Here is a 17,204-nt window from a genome sequence, read left to right on the forward strand (position 1 = left end):
ATCTGAGAAATGTTGATGATCATTGGTTGCCAGAAAAATGCACATTAAAGCCATAGAGATTCCACTACAAAACCATTCAAGTGGCTCAGATTAACTGGACTGAAACTGCCTGGTTGACAAGGACAGGAGCTACCGGAACTCCCCCGTGTGAGGGGAGCATGAAATGTACAAGCACTTTGAGAAAGGTTCTGTCGATTTCTCATAAAGTTAACATACACCTATCCTTTCATTCAACAAGTCCACTGCTAGGTATTTACCCAAGAGAAATTGTCGCAGGAAGAGGGACCCCTTCCAGGGCCCGAGAGCGGGCTCTTGTCTAACACTCAGAAATGAACTGTCCGAGAAGACGCACGTGCTGACAGAGCAGGAGACTTTATTGGGAAGGGGCGCCTGGGCGGAGAGCAGCGGGGTCAGGGAACCCAGGAGAAACTGCTCTGCTACGTGGCTCGCAGTCTCGGGCTTTAGTTCCCCGGTTGCCTCTGGCCAATCATCTTGATTGGCCCACATTTGGTCTGACTCAGGGTCCTTCCTTGTGACGCGCCATCTCTCAGCCAAGATGGATGCCAGCACAAAGGGTTCTGGGAGGTTGGCAGGACATATGGGCTGGGGTCTCCTCCCTCCTTTTGGCCCCTCCCGAATTCTCCTGGTTACTTTTCAACGGCAGTCCCTTATCGGGAACTCCTGCTGTGAGACAACTCATGAAGCGGTTATTATCCTGCCGGGCCGAGACAGGCAGTTTCGGTCCACAGTTCCCGAATAAAATGAAACATGCAATCAAAAAATACTTGACTCAAATCTTCACAGTTCCTTTACTCATTGTCCCAAACTGGAAACAACCTAAATGTCCATCTAGAGGATTAGGTAGAAACAGTGGTACATCGGAACTACCCAGCAAGAAAAAGGCACAAACTCTACATACACACAGTGGCATGGAAGTATCTCAAAAAAAAAGACACAAAAGAATGCATACTACAGGATTCCGTTGATATTAACTTCTAGAACAGGCAAAACTAATCCACGGTAGAAGACGTCAGAACAGAGGCCATCTGGGGAAGGGGGGGGGACGATGACTGGGAAAAGGCACAAGGGTGATGTTTCTGGGGTGATGAAAATATCTTGAAAGGGATGCTGATAATACAGGTGTCAAAATTCATAGAACTGTACACTTAACATCTGTGCATTTCACTGAATGTAAATCATACCTCAATAAAAAAGGAAAAATATATTAGAGAATATTTAAGTATGGAAATTATACCATAATTAATAAATGTATCACATTAATAAGCACTCCATAAACAACAGTTATTGTTATTAGAGGGCTCCATTATATTTCCTAAGAGTTTATTATAACCATAATCATGATAACAGCTACTAACTTTCTCTCCTTCAAATCTCACCACTACCCTTGGGGATAATATACTCTATGTTATCTATTCTAAGATGCACTTTTTTTTTTTACATTTTAACATCTCTGAAACAGGGATGTGTCTTACAATTACTATTATCTAGGAGGTAGTCTGGATGAAGTTGCTATTACGTGATTGTTATTCTTGGTGGCCTGACTGAGCACCTGTATCCCCCTGCTGTTTCAATGTACAAACCATTTAAAGACCCTTTGAGTCCTGTTCGCTGAAAACCTTCTGTTGAGATGGATTTGTAAGATTAGGAAAGCACCAGCATTTAAAACTTGAAGAATGGTGTTAGCAGCTTGGCAGAAAATGCTACAGAAAACAGCAGTTCCTTCTTGGAGGAAAAGAAAAAAAGTTGCATCACCAGTTACCTCACTGATGCAGAGGATGATACTGTGTGGAGAAACAGGAGGCTTGACTTGAGTCGAACTGGGTTTTAGGACAGACTAAGTATGAAACATTTTAGGGAAACCTTAATCCATTCATTTTCCTCATATTTTCCTTTTTAAAAGAGTGATATGTCATTTTTCCAAAGCTTAACTACATCTAAAAGAGCTATTTCAATAAGTATAAAATAAAAACTAAGCCACAGGGCTTCCCTGGTGGCGCAGTGGTTGAGAATCCGCCTGCCAATGCAGGAGACACGGGTTCGTGCCCTGGTCCGGGAAGATCCCACATGCCGCGGAGCAACTAAGCCCGTGAGCCATGGCCGCTAGGCCTGCGCGTCCGGAGCCTGTGCTCCGCAACGGGAGAGGCCACAACAGTGAGAGGCCCGCATACCGCAAAAAAAAAACTAAGCCACAGAAAGCACTGTGTCATTGTTTAATTGACAGCAATTTTTCCTTCTTAGTAGTATATAAAATAATGGCTCATTTTATGGTCACTAAAATACACGTTGTTATCTTTACTTTACAGGGGAGAAAAGTGAAACCTAGAGAATTACATATCTTGCTGAAGCTTCCATAGCAATAAAATGCAGGGCAACTTTCCAACTGAAACATAGCTCAAAAATCCCTCCTCTTAAGTATTAAACTGTGCTGTTTATTTCTTTATTCTTATTATTTGATAGGCAGATTTCTATGATATCAATGTGGGAAAGGTTACACAATTTTTTCCCATTTTAAGGGAACTCTGCACACCCAGCCCATGCCATTTCTGTTACTGAAACCCTTAGTTTCCGATTCCATGATTGCATAAATATCTTTTGAGACTATTTATTGTCTATCACTATGTGGGCACATATGGAAAGGGACCAGGCACTGGCCCTGCTCTCCAGGAAGTTATATTGAACAAAGGGGATAAGATGTACAGTAAAAAAAAAAAAAAAAAAAAAAAAAAAAAAAAGGCAAATATGCTCTAGGAGGGCTCAGAGAAGAGTGATCATTCCAGAAGGGGAGACAGAGGCAGGTTCACCAGCAAAGAACAGAAGGTTCCCAAAAGGCGAAATGGGAACCTTGTTAAGCAAAGGGCATTGTCTTGCGGGGGGTGGCGCTAGCAGAAGAGAGGCGCGTGACCAAAGACTGGCCAAGACATTGACAGAGGGCCCCAAATGCCAAGCCGATGGATTTGGACCCATTTAGGAGAAACAAAGTCCTGATAAGGAGAGCAGACTGGATGCCACAAGCTTTGAGCTGTAAATGGAAACACAACGAAAACGTTTCTGGATCCGTGATTTCTACGTGAACAATGACCGGTGAGGGCCGTTGCGAGTGGAGCCCCCTATGAAGGGCCACAGAGAAGCCAAGGGACCTGCCACGCTGTGGGGAGACTGCGGGAGGAGCCCGCAGCCCCAGAAGCGTGATGGCCTCTGGGCAGAACAGCATGAGCACCCGCGGTGCCTTCAAGCTCCCTTCTCAGCCTGGCTGAGGGAGCTCCCACCTTTCTGCTGGGCCATATTTTCAAGCCAGAGAGTTGGCAAAATGGCGGGGTGAACACCAACAGTGCCCCAGAGACACCGGGCAGAAAGTGCTAAGTGTTCAACTTCCTCCTGAGAACAATTCAGAGAGAAAAGCCCTCGCAAAACGAACAGGAAGGCACTACAGAGACGGAGTGAGTGCCAGCATGGAAGGTTTCCTGGCAATACATCCTCAGGCCCTCCTGCAACTCATCACCCGCTCTAGAGGCCAGAGCCTTAATAAAACATGAGAGAGATCACTAATTAGGATCCTTGATCCGAAGGGGTGTGGCTTGGGAAAATGCAGCGTGATGTGGATGTTTTACATACACAGAATGAGTGTGATTCCCAAAGAGACAGTTAATATCAAAACCCATGCCATGATAAAATGCTACACTGTCCCTGGTTAATATTTCATAAGCATTTTGGCCTCAGATCCGCCATGAGGTGAATCTTGCTTGATGCAGCCCTCCCCGACTGCTGAAACTGACCAGAGCTCCGTGATGAAAACTGAGAAAAAGAAATGCTGATCCCCGAAGGAATTCCCATCAGTGACCCGGGGACCCCAGTCTCCATCACCGCGATGGGCCTTCCCTAAAGCCAAGGGGGAATCTGTGTACGGATGCGTATCCGCCTTCGCATCGAGCTGCGCATATGCCTGCCTGCTCTGCAGCAAGCGAACCGCACTTGGGCCCTCATGTAGGTTTTTTCAAGCACCTGTCAAAATATTTTATTCTACAAGTAACACAATTAAAACCCTCTGGGTGCATGCCAAAGCTGAAACTGATTTTACTCAACCTGTTGTTTCTAACTACATCCTCGGTGTCTCTGAATTTAAATAGCTACCCTCCTCTACTTGGTGGTATCTGGGGGTTACTTTTTGAAGTCATTATTTGAGTCTCATTTTATAGATTACAGGGCTCTTGTTGTATGAATTCTCATTTAGTCTTCCCAGCAATCCAGGAAGGAGGTCTTTTCATGATTGTCCTTGGTTTCCAGTTGAAGAAACTGAGACCCAGAGAGTGACCTCCGTAAGGTCACAATGCTTTGGAGTTCTAAGATCACACATAAGATAACTGAACTTGATCTTGGTTCTTCCAACCTCATGTTAGGTGCTTATTCTATCAAATACAGCTCAGTAAGGGACTTGGTCAAAACATGGCCACAAATCATCCATAAAGGGAGGGGGCACCAAGATGGCTGAGGTTAAATCCTGTGCTCAGATGGGCTGTTTCACCCAGTCAGTCCACAGGCCTCACTATTACCTTCACCGGGGAACGTGCACACGCACAGTACTCGCTGGGCCACAGACGTTTCCCTGTGTGACGATCCGCCTAAAGTTACCCTCTTCGACCTCTACCCAAATTTGAGCTATACTTCTTTTCCAGGGAGAAAGAAAGCAAGCCAGTGTCGAGCATAACCAAACCCCAAAATAATAGAGCGCTGCCTCTTCTCCTCTGGCATGACACCAGATCTTTCGAGGAATTCCAAGCTCAAGTCCACACCCGCTGGCTGGGCAAGACCACACCCTCTGACTTCCAAGCCTCATGCTCAGCGATGTCAAGGCCACAAACAATCACCAACCAACTGCTCCCCAACCCCCCTCTGCATGGAAGCTCCTTTGGCTGGAATCTGCCACTTTCCACTCGTTTTGTTTCTTTCTTCCAGTTACCGTGATTTCCTGTGATACCGAAAAGCATTTTGTGTGAGCAGCGCCCCGTGACTGGTTTTGCACATCAAACATTTTAGAAATGGTCACATCTGACAGAGAAGACAAGGGGAAGAGAACGCCGGAACACAGGATTTTGCATAAAACACAGACTGCTTCAAACAGCTTGAGAAAATGCGGCGCCTGGCGAGAGACAAAACATACAAACAGACGATGGCCAGATCATAAACAGAACAGAAGCCCAGCCCGCAGCAGCCTGCCTGGGAAACCCACCCCTGTGTACAGTGACCAGCCTAGGAGGCCAGCTTGTAGGAAGTCAGATGCCACCTCTAGTCACAATCCAGGAAGCTGAACAATAACTTTTGTAACAATTCGCCCCAAATGGCCGGGACTTGATTAATAACAGCTTCCCCAATTTTTGTCCCTGCTTCCAGCTTAGGACCAACCAGAGTAAGTCAAATATGCTCCCCTAACCAATCACATTGGATGCTCTAGTTAACCCACCCCCAGCTTCTCCAGGCCAACAGCCTCCAATCACACGTGGAACCTTCCTTTGTTCCACCACGAAGCTTTCCCTCTCCTCTGCCTGCCTTAAGAGTCTCTGCTGAAACACAAGTGATGGTGGTTGCCTGCCTTGCTATGGTAAGCTCTGAACAATACCGTTTCCTTCTCACTTGGTGGGTCTTCATTTCCACCCTGGATAAACATCATCTTTGAAAAATCTTTACCGAGCCTATCAGCTCCCCCAGCCATTGATCTAAACCATGAACTTTTTTAGAGAGAAGGAAACATTTTGCACTTATCTAGAAAATCTAGTATTATTTCTAAGAATGTTCCTATTTCCCTCCAAATCATAAACGAAGAAAGACGAATTCAGGTAATTCCCTAGTGGTCCAGTGGTTAGGACTCCACGCTTCCATTACAGGGGGCACGGGTTCCATCCCTGGTCGGGGAACTAAGATCCTGCAAGCTGCAGGGTGCAGCCAAAAAACAAAAAAAAAGAGAGAAAGAAGATTTCAGGCTGCCGTTTAGACACATTTGTCTCTAACTAATGCATTTTAAGTGTAGATAATTTTTATTCTCTATAAAGGAAAAGTCAAATCAGATAGAACCATCTTTAAAAAACAAATGGCTTGGAGTACCAGAGATATCTTGATATGCTATTTGAGAATAAATGATTATTCGAACTGTTTGTTCCTTGGAAACAGATAATCGGAGGCAGATGTGAAAGGCAGTTTGTACACAGACTGAGGGAAGAGCCAAATGAGGTATGGAAACAACAGATTCTGGGAATCAGAAATCAACAAATGAGGGTTCAGGTTTTTCGAACAATTACTCTCATGGACTGTCTCCTGAATGCCAGACATTAGGCAGAGCCCAGGAAAAAAAAACAGCAAGGTGACTCAACACGTGGACCAGATCAATCAGGGGGGCTGCTTCAGGCAGGGAAAGGATGGAGCCAGAAACTCACGCAGGATGTCAGTATGAGCAAGCTTCAGAGCCCGGGCATCAGAGAGCTGGGCCTTGATCCTGGGGGCAGGGAAACGGTCAGAGCACAGCCGGCCCCGTACAAGATGACCGTGGGACACTAGTCAGGTTACAGAGCATGACGGAAGCAGAGCCTAGTTACAGGACCCGGAGCCCAAGACGGAAGGCCAGGGACAGCCGGGAAGGATGCCTGTCGCGGAGACACGGACGTGGGTTCCCGCTACTGAAACATCTTCTGTTTCTGGGAACAGGAGGAGGGTAAGGAAACCACGGACGGCTGTGAGAGGAAGGCAGGGCAGGCAGAGAGGGAACAGAGCTAAGCTCAAGGCAGGAGTGCTCATCGCCAGAGGTCAAAGGCTGGGGGCAAGGCCCGGCGCGGTTCTAGAAAAGGAGATAGGCCCCTACTTCGGCCACTGACATCCTGACCACAGAGCCTAACGCAGGCACACCCATCACACCTTCAGGGCACCGAGACCATCCCCTCGCTCTCCGCTCTCCCCGCAGCAGCCTCTGCCCAGCCTAGGCAGAGGCCAACGCAGCCGAGTTTCACGTGAAGCGGGCAGTTTGGGCAGCACAGACTCACGGAGCCCTGGTCTGGGCGGGTTCCCTTTGGTGGAACACCCTCCTGAGATCCTTGCTCTCACGTGCTGTCCGGGCCGCCAGTCGGCAAGGTGGGCCTGAGGCCGACTCTTGCGGAGAGAGGCCTCTCAAGCTCCCCCCAGAAAAGCCTCAGTGAGGCCCGGGGGGCACGGGGGCTGAAGTGGGCAGTCAGACCAGACCTGCTCCGGGCCTCAGGGAGATGCTCTGAGCCCAGGAGCTGGGCTCAGCTTCCTGGGCGGGATCCGGCCATGACATTGACCAGTCCTCCAGGGCTAAGGTTAATTTCCTGGCCTGGGGAGGGGACCAGCAGGGCTCTGGGCTTCCGAACTCAGTGCTGAAAACCGAAGGGACAAAGGAAGGCTCGCCATCAATGAGCGGCCCCGCCTAGGTCAGCAGGCAGGGGACCGGGCAGGCACTTGGGGCCCGAGCCACTTTGTAAGAAGGGATGTAGATACCACCACAAGCCCTTTCGCTGCAGGTACATGAGCCAGTCACCTCCTGATGAAACCTCCTCCCACCTGGACGCTAGTTAAGCATCTACTGCCTCTGCATGGAGCTCACACACATTTATAATCCAGGTGTCAGTGTAGTGGTGCGCCATATTAGTCTAATTCACCACCTCATTTAATTCTTACAGCACGCTAAGGTAAGAGTGTGACTGTCATCCTCCTTTTATAGATGAAGAAGCAAGCTTTTAAAAGATGAAATAATTTGCCCAGGGTCACCCAGCCAAGTGCTGATTAAGCTGGGCTTGAACACAGACCTCTCAGATTCCAAAGCCAAAGCTTCTATCTGCTACGCAGCGTGGCCTCTGCTCTCAAGAACCAAGAGATCTGTCAGCCCCGGTCAGCTCCCCATTCTAAGCCACTATGCACAGACATGGGGGGATGACCTTCTCTAGGATGGACAATGACAACAGTACCTACCCGTCCACAGTGACGAAAGACGGGTGAGTGCTTTCAACCAAGCTATTCTCTGCCAAACACCACACGAGTTAGGGCAGAAACAGAGAAGGGAAAGAAGAGAGATGAATCAGATACAGTTTAGTCAAGAGTTGTGTAGGTGAATGAAGACCAGGGAGAAGTCTAGGTTCCTTGGAGTTTTTGAAAGCCACAGGAGCGGCGGCGAAGAAGTGGACTGAGAGTTCCATGGAGAATCCACCGTATATCGTGAAATGAAATCTAGAGGATTGTTGCGTTTGATGTAGTACCGTTGTCTGTGTTCTTATCTCACATGACCTACACTTAAAAAGAAATGATGAGCTTTCTAGGTTTTCTTCATGTATATTATACCACATTCAACTGGCTACATTAATGCCACCATAGTTCTTCTAAGCATCTGTATAAGATTTCATACACTAGCCTTCTTTTCTCCCTTTTTCACTGATAGCATCTTAGTTAAGTCAGTGAGCTCCAGCCCCAGACATCCCCACCTCTATCCCACCCTGTACCCCATTGCAGACCGGGCTTCCTAAAGTCTGGCTTCGATCATGTCCTTGCCTTGCTTGAAAATAAATTATCGCCGCTCCTAGATACGTATACCCTTAGCCTGCAGTACAGAGCCCTGGACAGCCAGGTTCTAACCAATGATGACTAGTTTATTCCTACCACAGTACTGACCCTACACCGGAGTCAATCTCAACTTCTCTTCCCCCTCAAAACACAGCCGTGATTTTCCACCACATCCAGTCCAGGCATATCTCGCACCACTCTACTGCATAATTATTATAAAGGAAGGGCTCTTGTCCTGTCCACTGCTGCACCCTCAGTACCTAAAGCCAGGCCTGGCACTCAGGTGCTTGATACCATTACCTGTGGCTGAAAACCTGTCCACATCTTCACTTCACAGGCTCCTACGGGCTCGTAAGTCACTGTGGCACACTGTAAACGGTGGCCCCCAAACTCTCTGCTCTCCTCCCACTGACAGATGTCCCCTGTGTCTCTTTCTTTTGAACCAGGGCCCCAGGACCGCTCCAGCAATAAAATGTAATGGCAGCCGTGGTGGTTTTAAAATGTGCCCATCAGATTCTTTAATGCTCCTCCCTTGGGGTGCCATCTGTCTCCCCTCCCCTTGAGTGTGGGCTGGACTCAGCAATCCCCTTCCAGTCACTAACGCAGAGATGACTGTGAGAGTTTGGAAACTGAGGTCCAACAGGCACTGTGTCTTCCGTCCTGTTTGCTTTCGCTCTCAGATCACTTGCTCTGGGGGAAATCAGTGACAGTGTCATGAGCACCCTACAGCGTGGCCCACGGGGCAGCGAACCAAGACCGTCTGCCGACAGCCAAGCGAATGAGCTTGGAAGCAGATCTTTCGGGCCCCATCAAGTCTTCAGATGACTTCAGCCCCACCCCATATCTGGACAGCAACCTCGTGAGAGATCCTGAGCTAGGATCACCCAGCTAAACTGCTTCTGGATTCCTAACCCTCACAAACCGTGGGATATAATAAACGGTGGTTGTTCAAGCTACAAAGTCTGGAGGTAATTTATCACCTACTAATAGAGACTCATGCCAGTGTCTGAGTCCAGGCCTTAAGAAATAAGAAACTTCCACGTCTTATCTCTTGGGACACTCATTGTTAGAACCCGGCAGCCATGCTGTGATGAAGCCAAAGCTGGTGATTGTGAGGTTGCCAACAGACGTGGTAGAACCAACAGACAGACAGACCAACCTGCTAGTCACAGGAGTCCTGGAAGGGGACTCTCCGGCCCCAGCTGCCCCGCCCTGGTTGACCCTCCCAGCCCCTGCCCAAAGAGCAGGTTCATGAGCAAAATAAGTGATTGGTGATGTTTTAAGCCACCAAGTCTTGAAGTAGTTCATTATGCAGCAAAATCACTAACGAGGACAGATGTTGGCATCTGAAAGTGGAATATGCTGCTGCTACAAACCCTACAACCTGAGGTGCTGACTTTGGGACCAGGTGGCAGGCCTCAGTGAAGGCTGAAAGGAAAGTAAGAAAAGTATTAGTGGAAGCCAGAGGAGAAGGGACCCCTATAATACAGTGACAGAAAGTCTGGTAACATTATCAGCGAGGCAAAATATAGAAAACAATTCCTAGTGAAGTTAACCATACAGCCAAAGAGATTTCCAGGCAGGATACAGCAGAAGTGCCCGCTGGTTTCTGGTCGCTGCCTGTGATCAAGTGCAAGAAAAGAGAGATGAGTTAAAGCACATACATTTAAATAGACAGGAGCCAGGACTTTATATTTCAAATAAAAATAAAGTTTTAAAATAAAGCTGTTTCTTATTCCCCGTCTCTGCAGACAGCAGATGATTCTCAGATGAAGAAAAGACCTCAGTCCATAGATCAAATCCAGGATGGGAGATCTAGAAACTTTCAGACAGACAAAAGGCCCTCTAAGAACCTAAGGGTATCCCATAAGATCCTTTCCATTCAATAGGGCTTCTGAGAATCTCAGCAGCATCGTCCCAGCATCTACACAGAGAACCCAAAATAGGCCTCACTTGGAGAGGTTTGTGGTTGTGGCTTTTGTCTAGTGGAATGAGGGTTTGCCATTCTGAAGGTACCAAAACAGGCCCATCAGCACCCTAAGGGAAGTACCTTTTCCCTCCTCGGGCCTTCCCTGCTGTGGAGCATAGCTCAAAAGGAAACAGAAATCGCATTATGTGCAGAAATTAATGATGACCAGCCTGCCACTAGCCCAACCCATGGGGCAGCCTGTTCCCCAAGGAGCTCACTACCAAACATAAAGCAGATGGCTAGTGGGAAGCAGCCGCATAGCACAGGGAGATCAGCTCGGTGCTTTGTGACCTCCTAGAGGGGTGGGATAGGGAGGGAGATGCAAGAGGGAGGAGATATGAGATATATGTTTATGTATAACTGATTCACTTTGTTATAAAGCAGAAACTAACACATCATTGCAAAGCAATTATACTCTAATAAAGATGTTTTAAAAAAAAGAAAGAGTGACCAGGAAATAGGGGGGTTGGGAGGTGAGTTCCCACCCCAGTTAACTCCCTCATCCGATTAGGCCTCACCAATTTCCCAGATGATCTAAGAATTACACAGAAAACCCAGGCCCCGTATGCAAGATACCACGTTAAGAATTCTCCCTGGGATCCTAACAGGAAATTATTCACATTTGAGAGCGGGTTCCCCTTCTGCTTGAATGATGCATCTCCTCCCTTGGGCTTAATACAGACAATCCACCTGTATTCCCGGGAAAGATACATTGATTACGAAAGGCAAAAACCCTAACTCAGAAGCAAGACTGTGTTCAGTCTTCTTTTTCCCTCTTAGCAAGCGTGGCTGTAATTCCAAGTACGTGGCACGTGAAGTTGTTAAGAGCTAAGTCCCACATTCACATGCGTGTGTTCTGCAGGTTGTAAATAAGACGCGTGACTGCGCCGGGCACCAAACTGCTCGTTAGCTGCCAACATTAGTTGTTTAATGATCTGAAAAGCAGAAGCTGCCGATTATTGTACTCCTTCTTAAAATGCCATTTAAAACCCATACATGTAATTATTATACCTTTTCATTAAATTTTTATGATTCTTCCGAAGCTGATGAGCTGTGGATTCATTCAACCTATACAACTCAGAATCCTTGGAGGCTGTCATTACATAACTGGGCTAAGAATCCATCTGTCACACCTGGACTCTAGCCTCTAATCTGTCACCACTTAGCTGATGGAGTGAACTTCACCAGAGGACACACCCCAGGGCCTCAATCTCCCCCTCTGCTCCTCAGCACTGCAGGATCTCTCCCTCCTACTTGATAGAGCTGATGTGAAAATAAAATAAAATAACAAATGCAGAGGAATGTTCAAAAACACTGTTCAGGTGATGGAGTAAGATCCTATGTTCAGGGGCTTGTGTCTTCAGCCTACCGATTAATGGGAAAAGATATCCCTTAGTAACTACCAGCTTAAGGAAGGAGAATAATCCACTGAGTACCCTCCAAAAATCTATCATCTATGATGAGATTGTTACTCTGAGTACCTCAGTTTATCTCCTGTTATTACTCCTTCCACACAGGAAGGGGCTGATCACACCTGCTAACCCCCATTGAGCTTCTCCAGATACACATAAAGCTGTAGAAACATCAGCTAGAATTGTCTGGCATCCAGAGTATCTAGTCTCTAAACTCTTAAAGAAACAGGAACTGCAAGTCCAGACTACGGCACCTACATGAATAACTATTTTATATGATGCGTGCATGTGTATTTTTAAGAGTCTTATCCACCCCTTAGAGGGAAAAGCACGCTGCTCATCTATCCCACAGGTTGTCGTGAAACTCCCCAGAAACGCTTTGAGCTGGTGAGTATGACATCAGTTACAGGTAGAATGTTAATCCAAGACAAGATACAGATGCCGTGGTTGACATCACTCACGCCAACTGCCTCCATGGTCCCGCTGTCCCCAGGTACCTGAGATGGCAAGCACTTTGGCTTCAAGCAACGCCGGCAGTCGGGTTTCAATATCGTTAACTTCCTTCCTCAGGGCACTGCAGAGTCTTTCGCTCATACACACCTAGAGGGAGAGAGGCAGCCATGAGTCATCATGTATTTACGTAAAAGTCAGAGGGCAACAGAGCGCCGGACAGATCCCTGAGTTTTTAAGTAATAAAAGGGGTGATAAAGAGTAACTGGGGACCTCCCTGGTGGTGCAGTGGTTAAGAATCCGCCTGCCAATGCAGGGGACACGGGTTCGAGCCCTGGTCCGGGAAGATCCCACATGCCACGGAGCAACGAAGCCCGTGCACCACAACTACTGAGCCCGTGTGCCACAACTACTGAAGCCCACGTGCCTAGAGCCCGTGCTCCACACAAGGCAAGCCAACGGAACGAGAAGCCCGCCTACCGCAACGAAGAGTAGCCCCTGTTCACCGCAACTAGAGAAAGCCCACGCGCAGCAAAAAAGACCCAACGCAGCCATAAATAAATAAATATATTTTTTTTAAAAAAAGAGTAACTGCAGGAGAGTTCTTAAAAAGCAAGCAATGCATAAAGGAAGGAAGGAAGGATGGAAGAAGGGAAGGGAGGGAGGAAGGGCTAAATAAAGCAGGCACTGGCATATTCCCAGCATAGATCCTACAGCTCTCACACACCTGAACACAAAAGTGAGGTGCACTCACACAACAGAGCACAACCACAAAGTAAAATAACTCAAGCCCTCCGCCTACTCCCTCCCAGGGCCTCTGCCTTTTTACGCCTTCCTTCTGAGTGGCTCAGCTTGTCCCTGGTGACTCAGTTCACTCACAGCCCTCAAGGCTCTGCCCTGGGCCTTGCTGGTTACCCACAAAAAAACAACCCCTCGGCCCTCCCTCCCCTTGCACCTGTCCCCTGCTGGATGTTTATCCATAGACACACTGTCTTTCTCCCCTTGTTTTCTTATTGCCTTTCTGGGTAGGATACGTGCTAGGGGAGCAGGGGTTTTGTTCTGTGTCTAGCACGTAGTAGGCAGGAAATCATGGTACACAGATGTTACAATCAAGGGCAGAGCGTTCCTAGTAGACGTTGTCTAATAATACTCGAGGGCAGATACTTGCTGGGATGTCAGATTTGAAAAAAGAGACAAGTAGATCTCAAGGGGGTTTGCAGGTTTTATCATTTCACTTCCTACATATTTCTTGTTTTTTAAAAAAAAAACAGCAAAAATCTTAAATCTCAGTTTCTTCTTCCAGATGTCTTGGGTCATTTTGTATTTGTTCGAAGCTAAACTATGACAATTTTTTTCTTTTATTTGAAGCAGAAACCTCATATTCAATTGGTATCTACTCAGGTTAATGAGCTACCAGAAAAAACCTCCAGCGCAACAAAAGCACAGAGCACAGTTGAATAACAATGAACACATATGTGGAGACATTTTGGGGGGAGCCCACAAAGGATGTTACCTAGAAGCATCCCTCTTTTCTTGCTGACAACCTAAAATTCCATTCCGACACTAAAATTAACCCAGGTGGGTTCACAGAGCCCAGAGAAAATGTAAAATGTAATCTCCCCAGAAGTGTCCAGATCTTGCTAGATACCATCAACTTGAAATGCTTTGTGTACCTCAGACTGAAATGGAGATTGTTTCTAGAATCAACGCAGACCTCACCCATCCTGCCTAAAATGTTACACCATTTCCCCCATGGCCTTCAACACGTTCTTTTCCATTAAGCGGCTGTACTTTCCCACATCTCTTTATAAAACTTACTTTCTGTGTAAAGGAGACCACGGGGAGGCCTCTTCCCCAAAGCTCGTACCAGTAGAGCTGAGCAACCATCAACCAAAGTAATTCATCTGGGGACACCCTCTCAACAGTCCTGAAGTTTGTCGGGGTGTCAGGACAGGGAGTTGAAGGAACGTGCTCCAGACACCCGCCCGGCACCAAGTCTCACGGGCTCAAGGCCAAGGACAGGCATGACCCCTCCCATTGGTCTAAGCCTGTCACCAGAAGTCCCAGGACATTTCTGTCAACTCCGTAACACCGGCCACAATTGCTGTGCCTCACCCAAGTACATCCAGTATTTCTGGTTTTAGCTCACAGTCTCTCTTAATCATAATTGGGTCTGTTTCTCTTTTGTTGAGCAAGCTGTCACTGTTAATATGAAACCACCTCTAAATCTTCTTATTAAATTGCAATGTACATTCTTTCAGGCACTGCTAGATGTAATCTAATATCTACCAACCTCCGGATACCCCATTTCTTTCCAATGCTTTCTTCCATCTCATTTATCCCCTAATTACCTTCGGTTTGGGGAACCCGTAAGAGCTGAAAAAATGTAATGAGTGGAAGGCAGGTGCCAGCTCTCTTTGAGGAAGGATTTGGAAGAATATCAGATTACTGTGTCTAATTCACAGAAGAAAGAAAACTGGGCCAAACTGCGACTTTTACCTCAAGGTCACCAGTCCAGAGCGGAGAGAAAGTTGCTGCATGTGACTGGGTAGTTTTGTTCTAATTCTCTGTAGACTAACATATGCCCCCCCCATACACACACACATTCATGTATGTGCACGTGTACACACCCACCTATATACACACACGCACGTGTGCACGCGTGCCCCAGAAAATCGGCATCTCCTTTTTAATTCCAAATTAAATCGGACCCTGAGGAACTCACTATCACATGGAGCTTTTACGTTTACACTTTAAAATCTTAGGCATGAATTCCTTAATTTTATGGAAAAGCAGGGAATTGTAAGTTTTTGTAAACGTTTTACAGAAAGGATGCAAATGCAAACAAAACCAACCACTTTTGGCATTTGATCAAAGCACAGTAGCTGGAGATGATCAACAAGTCCCAAGGTCGTGTGCATATGTGTACGTGTGTGTGTGCACAACATAAAGTGTCATAGAAAGCACACACAGATAAACACCATCTGTGTTACACATTATGCACACCTGCATCCTCACTGCTGGGATATAGACTCATTTGTGTTACACACACAGTAGGGTCTGATGCTTAATAAACCCAAACCCAAGAGCCCTTCCACATATAAATACTACACAGAAATTAGGACACACCTGATAAACAGCACAATTTACAGCAGGAAATTCAGGAGGATACCTCCACCACCTCCCCCATCCAGGAAGCTTTGGTCTCGCCTCACCTCCCCACTGGCTCCACCTGGAGGTCACAGTGGCATATAGGGCACGAATGCCAGTGGGCGACATCACTGTCACTTACAAGGCAGAAATTCAGGTCTGCTCTCCAGCATCCACTCCTGTCTCGTATAATAAAACTGGTGGGGCTTCCCTGGTGACACAGAGGTTAAGAATCCGCCTGCCAACACAGGGGACATGGGTTCGAGCTCTGGTCCGGGAAGATCCCACATGCTGCAGAGCAACTAAGCCCACGTGCCACAACTACTGAGCCCGCATGCCACAATTACTGAAGCCCATGTGCCTAGAGCCCGTGCTGTGCAACAAGAGAAGCCACCACCGCAACGAGACGCCTCCACACCACAACGAAGAGTGGCCCCCGCTCGCTGCAACTAGAGAAGGACCGCACGCAGCAACGAAGACCCAACAGAGCCAAAAACTTAAAAAAGAAAAAGTTAAAACAAAACTGGTGAACCAAGCCCGTTGTCGCTGACCTGCAGCTGGGCAGGGGGCGAGGTCTCAGCCGCGCTCAGCCTGGGAGCCTGAGATAAAGCCCTTTCCCGAGTTCTGCCTGCGGATTCAGCTCCCCGCACGGGCCTTGAGTCTCGTCCTGCCCTTCCTCTCTGGGTAAGCACCCCTGGGAGGTTCTCTGGCTCTCCAGGAAGGCAGGGCGGGCTTCAAGCATCCCGCGGTTCCAGGGCCCAACGCTGTCTAACTAACCGGCAAGACAGTCCTCACAGGAAGCTCTCCTTCCATGCAGGACAGAACTGCCCATCAAACTGCTGCTGTGTGATTTTCAGCAAAATCATTTAATGTTTTTTTCAGAACCGAATTAGACACAAACACTAGGGAAAGGACCAGAGCCACTGTGGACATTTTTGCCAACAACACATCCCCCATCTCGGCTCAGCTAGGGTTTCCGAGCCCCAGCAGCTCTTCCTGCTCTCTTCCCCGGGGAACCGAGAACAAGAAAAGCTTCCTTCCAGGCCAGCAGACTCTTGTCTGCTTTGCTCTCTGCTCAGAAACCTGTTCTTTTCACATTTCAACTATCTTATAACCACCCTGGTTCCCAAACCTAACACAAATCATTAATGATTAAGACCTAGTTCTCAGCCTCACCTCTACTAATAAGTCACAGGGTAATTGATCCTACTTCACAGTTTGGCAGTAAGTCGGTGGGGTATAAGTATCTCTGCAAGGAAGGGTTTTGTTCTGCAAACTGTGGTTATCCTAACTAACCAGACACAGACTATTTAAGTGAATTGACTATGTGAGAGACGGAGGCCTCTATCGCTACACAAACCAAAGGTCTGACATGAAGTATAGATAACAGATAAAATAGGCAAAATGATTTTGAAGCTGATTTAACTTTGAAAAACAAAAGATAATCATCTACTATACCACTTCCCGTCTGTTTGTGAAAAACCTGAACCCTGCCCTTCCCGAAGGAAATGTAATTAACTTCTCAGTTCACTCCCATCCTGGAAGCCTTTCAAGCAAAGGCATTCGACTGCACAGCAAAGGCATTCGACTGCACAGCAGCAATCATTTTCCCTTCCCCAACGCTGCAGCTCCTTCTGAAGCAAAGGCCAAAG

At 47.3% G+C, this 17,204-nt stretch overlaps 1 protein-coding gene across 3 annotated transcripts in view; it reads right to left on the reverse strand.

The window, feature by feature from the left end:
• Positions 1-17,204, reverse strand: part of DISC1 (DISC1 scaffold protein) — a 348,316-nt gene that overhangs the window by 189,436 nt on the left and 141,676 nt on the right. For 2 of the 3 annotated variants that reach the window (XR_010839017.1, XM_059052842.2), the window contains exon 8: positions 12,450-12,552. The exons of the other annotated variant lie outside the window; for it this stretch is intronic. Coding sequence is in view for 1 of the 2 variants with exons in the window: in XM_059052842.2 (XP_058908825.2) it covers positions 12,450-12,552 (103 nt within the window). In the remaining variant the exon portion in view is untranslated. The remainder of the gene's footprint in view (positions 1-12,449; positions 12,553-17,204) is intronic. 3 annotated transcript variants of the gene reach the window in all.

The sequence above is a fragment of the Kogia breviceps genome, chromosome 2, assembly GCF_026419965.1.
Source record: "Kogia breviceps isolate mKogBre1 chromosome 2, mKogBre1 haplotype 1, whole genome shotgun sequence".
Taxonomy (NCBI): Eukaryota; Metazoa; Chordata; class Mammalia; order Artiodactyla; family Physeteridae; genus Kogia; species Kogia breviceps.